This window comes from Rutilus rutilus (genome assembly GCF_951802725.1).
Source record: "Rutilus rutilus genome assembly, chromosome: 19".
NCBI classification, from domain to species: domain Eukaryota; kingdom Metazoa; phylum Chordata; class Actinopteri; order Cypriniformes; family Leuciscidae; genus Rutilus; species Rutilus rutilus.
The window spans coordinates 24081312-24086796 of NC_140232.1; the positions used below are offsets into that span (position 1 = coordinate 24081312).

At 38.0% G+C, this 5485-nt stretch overlaps 1 protein-coding gene across 1 annotated transcript; it reads right to left on the bottom strand.

The window, feature by feature from the left end:
- Nucleotides 1-753: 753 nt before the first annotated feature.
- On the bottom strand, nt 754-5008 carry LOC311278103 (transmembrane protein 26; the record flags this gene model as incomplete). The annotated part of the gene is made up of 3 exons (XM_084388685.1): nt 754-1610; nt 2967-3111; nt 4815-5008. 3 exons carry the CDS (start codon nt 5006-5008, stop codon nt 975-977), a joined length of 975 nt encoding a protein of 324 aa, XP_084244811.1. The 3' UTR covers nt 754-974.
- Between the last annotated feature and the right edge of the window lie 477 nt (nt 5009-5485).

Below are 5485 nucleotides of genomic sequence, written 5' to 3' on the forward strand. Positions count from 1 at the left end.
GAAAGATTTTGTGATAGAACAGCACTAATGACAGAGCTCTCTTTGAGGTGTTTCCCTCCGTCTTTCTTTATTCACGTCTGTCAGGTCTCTTTCTGAGAGCCTGTCAAAACAAACAATAATCACAACTACACATGATATGTTTTTATTCTGACTGATATCCAAATTAGCTGCCGTTCTAATTAACCACAAGCAAAGATCGGGTTTACTGCTTTAAATCCCATGATTGACAGGAGCTGTGTGTCCCAATCTCACTGATTTTTTTTAGCATGCTATATGGTCTTCATGACAGTACTTCAATCTAATATGTCATCGTCAAAAACATACAAGAGTTCTGAGCAAGGAGAAAGGCTTGAACTTTGAGTAATGAGACAGCCGTGGAAAGATCATTCACAAACATCAGGAAGCACTCAGGAGCTGATTTGTTACCTATTGATGTTAGATGCTTAAAATGTCACAGGTTGCTGTGTGCAGACAGTGTGTGTCAGGGTACCGTTGAAGAGGCGTCACGGTCTCCAGAGCCATTTCCAAATTTCATCATAGCTCTGTCCTTACAATGAGTTTGCTCACACTACCATCTGCTGGCCGCAAGTGGTAGCAATTGTGCTGTACAGTGCTGTCCATGCTGGCTGTCAGATTCTTAATACAATCTCAGAATCAAGATGTTTATGATAAGGATGAATATTAAGTAAGTTTAACCTTCCAAAACGTTAAACCTTACAAGGCACTTTTAGTTTGAATACTGTCTACACAGACAGATAGACAGACAGATAGATAGATAGATAGATAGATAGATAGATAGATAGATAGATAGATAGATAGATAGATAGATAGATAGATAGATAGATAGATAGATAGATAGATAGATAGATAGATAGATAGATAGATAGATAGATAGATAGATAGATAGATAGATAGATAGATAGATAGATAGATAGATAGATAGTCTCAGTCTTTTCAATATGTGTGAATCTAATCTATTCCTGACAGCTGGGTTCTATAGCCTCTCCATCAGTCCATTCTGAGTGTCCATGAGATGGGTCACATGACTGACTTCCGCCCCCCGGATTGCTCTTCTCAAAGTGGACAACACAAATCCTGTAGACCTCCAGCAAAACAATGAGGATGTTCTTGCATGTGAAGAAGATCATCAGCTGGTTCAGAACATTCTCACGTATCATGAGGTACAGACGGTAAATTAGGAAAGGTCCATCTTGCAGACCCACCGTTAGCAGAAGGCTCCAGACTTCACTCGAGCAGCAGGAAACGGTCCAGCCAGCTCGGCCATGCTGGGCGGCCTCTGGATGATCTTCCTCCTGGACCTTGGGGTGGCTGGTCTGGGTAAGAACAAGAGGAAACTGCATCAAGGCCCAGGAGAACAAACTTAGCCCAACAATGATCACGGCCTCCTTGGTTTTCACTTGTGGCTCCTTAAAAGTGTCAAAGATGTCCAGGATATCAGCGCCAAGCCCCACGTAAACCATGAGGAGCTGAGATAGCTGGTCACGTGACATGTCGCCCTTCGGCATCAGCCAGCGGCCCAGAACCAACACGATCAACATGGTCTGCTCCAAAGCTTCCACCCAGTTCTCAGGATCAAGTTCCGCCAACCCCTGTCACACACACACACACACAAATAGGTTAATCACCATGGTAACAGACCAGACAGCGAGAGCACACAGCGAGACTGTGATAATTTGAATGGATGAATCAAAAATGTTGTTAAGATGTTATTGTAATACCAGATTAAAAAGGTTCAAACAGTTTATAAGAAAAAATGATTGCTTTGACTCATTGGAGTGCCTGAACAAAAGATCCACTGGAGGATTAACTTAATGAAATAGGACAACTGCGATGATATGGTTTCCCAAAAAGCTTTTCAGTTAAGTCACTGATTAGCTTTTGCAGCATATTCTTACAAAACATCCTGTGAGCTTTCCACCCACCTAAACGCAAGACAAAGAAAATATCACAGTCATCAGTATTAAAAATATTCAGATTCAAAGCTGTCAGGAGGAAATGGAGGTAAAGTCTGAACCTTTAAAAACAGTATCAAGTTTCAATGTGTAACAGCATTATATGCAACATATTAGAGCTGTATATACATTTTTAAAACCATGAGCTTCAGTAAGTTTCAGATTAATTTGCCAGAGCCTAACAAACCTAGAAATGATAGTATTCAGGATACATAAAACTGCAGCCGAACTCGCAACACATAATATAGGAACACATACAATTTTACAAATTAACCATTTATTCTTATTCTTATTCTTCTTATTATTACAACTGATTTCTAACTTCAGAAATTAAGAATATTTAGTATATCCAAAAATACTTCTTAGGAATGTTTCTTTCTTTTTTTCTTTTGATTATTCTTTAAAAAATAATTTAATTAAATGCCAAAAAGGTAAGATATTTAATTAATTTATTGGGTTCATACTTTTCTTAAAAAGATTTTAATCTGGATTATAAGCCTGGAGGAAGATATTGTTTTAGTTTTTATATAGAGTCAAGTTTTGCGGTTAAGATGTTTAAATATCTGTGCCTGAATCTTTCCCTATAGGCCCTGATAACTCTTTTTAGACAAGACGAGTCAGTGTTACAGGGAGCCGCCATGTTCAGATCCGTAGTGGTGGGATTATTAGTGTGTGGGTTTGTGATTTTTGTACAATTCACACAGGTCAAAGGTGAAACTGAGCTCTCTACCACTCCTTATCTATTAATCTTCTGCATTTATTGCCGACATTTTACAGAAAACAGTCTGCTTTCCACGCACAAATCAATTTCCATCCAAGCATTTTATGTTTATTGCTTTACCAGAAATATGAGTACTGAAACATCCAACACAGCAGAGAGAGAGAGAGAGAGAGAGAGACAGAGACAGAGATTCTAAGTGATTTGGTTCAAAGCTGAACTCATTTTTACTGGTGAGGTCTGAGTTTTATTGTTAACGACTGCTTTCCACCCACCATTGTTAGCGGGATCTGTGAGAAGAATTGTGGGTCAGAGTTTGTGCTCGAGTTGATGGGCAGATTGGACTGTAGGAGGTTCAGCTCCAGGAACCAGACTGATGGAATCACAGTGCAAAGATAGAGAAACACCATAGGTGAGAACCTGCAGACGAGTGGAAGAAACATCACATTAATGGATGGACACATGTGCTTATACTTTACTTTCTACTTATGAAGCCACCAAGTAGTTCTATGTGTGTCAGATGCATCTGATTGCGTGGTAAAGCTGGGTCACACTACAGAGTCCAGTGCTGTAGGCACACCAGCCCAACGTAGACTGCAAATTACTCCCATTAGCTATGCAAATCCCCACTGACACAAGCAAGCCTCTCTAAAGAGCACAGAGACTTCAAAGTAGTGTGCAGGAGAGAGATAGCATGCATTGAAAAGTAGTACGGCAGAGAAAGAGAGTTATAAAGGATGAGATGGAGATCATGGTAGAGTGAAGGGGATGATGAGAAAGACGAAGGGAGGGAGGATGTTCTCAGCAGGTCCTCCGTCCATGTCAGTGGGAGGGGAGAGTCTCATTAATACATTTCCTAGCACAGCAATCTCAATGTACATTCTTAAAGTCTGACTGAACGCGGCCATGTGCCGATCTGTGTGACTGCAAAGGTTGCGGAGGCAAAGGTTGTTTTTCTCCGTCGCTGTGTTGAGAGAAAGGGTTATTATTATCACCCGTCCCCGCAAGACAGACTGAAGTGCCGAGCTTGAAGAAACGAGAAAGTAATTTCCCACGTTCTCGTTAGTGTTAATCATGGCACCCTGCTTCTAAGCCCCATGTCTTTTTATACCAGAACGTCTGGAGTAACTCAGTAAAGTTATTTTAAAAAGGCAAAACAGATTCTCTCTTTTTTTTTAGAGTGTCAAGACAATTGGCAAGGCTATTTTTGCCAAACACAACATGTCCCACACAGTCCTTAATAGGATAGTTCACCAGAAAAAGACAAAATCTGTCATCATTTACTCATAGATAGATTTACCCACATGTTGTTCCGAACAATATTATTTTCTTTCTTCCACAAAAGATGTTATTTCTATGATAAAGTGTTCAGCAAATTACCTTTTTTAAAATTGTCGATCAGGTCAGAGACCTGAAAAATCCATTTATATCATTCTAAAGTGACTGCCTTGCTTTTAATATTCAACATGTTTGCTTTTTGTAGTTACATTACTGTTCAAAAGCTTGGGGTCAGTGTGATTTTTTTTTTGTTGTTGTTGTTGCTTATTTTATGAAAGGATGCAGTAAATGTGTCAAAATGTACAAAATATTTATATTTTAAATAAATGCTTCTTTTTCTTGTTCATTTTTCTGTTCATCAAAGAATCCTGAAAAAAAAAGTATCATGGCTTCCACAAAAATATTAAGCAGCACAGCTGTTTTCAATATTAATAATATAATAATTTAAGAAATGCTTCTTGAAAACCAGATCAGCATATTAGAATGATTTCTGAATGATTGGCTGCTGAAAATTCAGCTTTGCCATCACAAGAATAAATAACATTTTAAAATATATTAAAATAAAAAAAACCAGATATTTTAAATTTAAATAATATTTCACGGAATAACTGTTTTTACTGTATATTTGATCAAATAAACAGCCTTGGAAGCATAAGTGACTTACCCCAAACTTTTGAATGGCAATGCACTGTATTTCTGGATATTTTATAACAGTTCTTTATAAAAAAAAATCTGTCCAAAAAATATTGTAAAAGAAAGAAGTCTATTTCGCAAGAATGTCAGTGACATCAGGGTCATTATATTTGAGTCTATGATAGAACTATGATAGCATACAGTAACCTCACCATTTCCATTCTGCATTGCGTGTGTATTTGATTGTGATTGCCATCTCGACCCCGAGCAGTGCCACCCCCGTCAGCAGCAGCCAATAGGAGGACTCTCCTGTCACCTCCACCACTCGCCACACCGTCAGGACGCCATGCACCGCGAACAGGAAGCGACTCAGAAGAGCCAATAAGATGTTCAGAACCCGGCACATTGTCCGATCAATGCAGTCCGAACCATGCAGACATAAATTAAATTAAAATAAATTAAATATTTAAAATACAACATGTGCAACTAAAGAAAATCTTTTATAGAAGCTGTATTCAATTTTGAATTATTCATTCATTGGATCATTGAATGAATGGTTCTTATATCAATTTAAAAATCGTATAAATAAAAGTAGCCTATAAATAAATACTTACAGTTTCTAATTGAATTAATCAGAATTGTACACCATTCAAACCCATGTGTAAACAAATGCTTAGTCATACTCTAAAAAGTTGTCTAACTTACCTGACTTTTTTTAAATGTCAACGTAGAAGTATAAAATGATATCAGACTTACTTTCAGTGGGTTCAGCCAAAGGATCCAGATTCAAATACTGCAAAGTGACTTTTAGAAAATATATTCCACTTGTTTTCACAGATTACCAAAACAAAAGCTTCTACAATATCCACAACCCTCTGTCTAC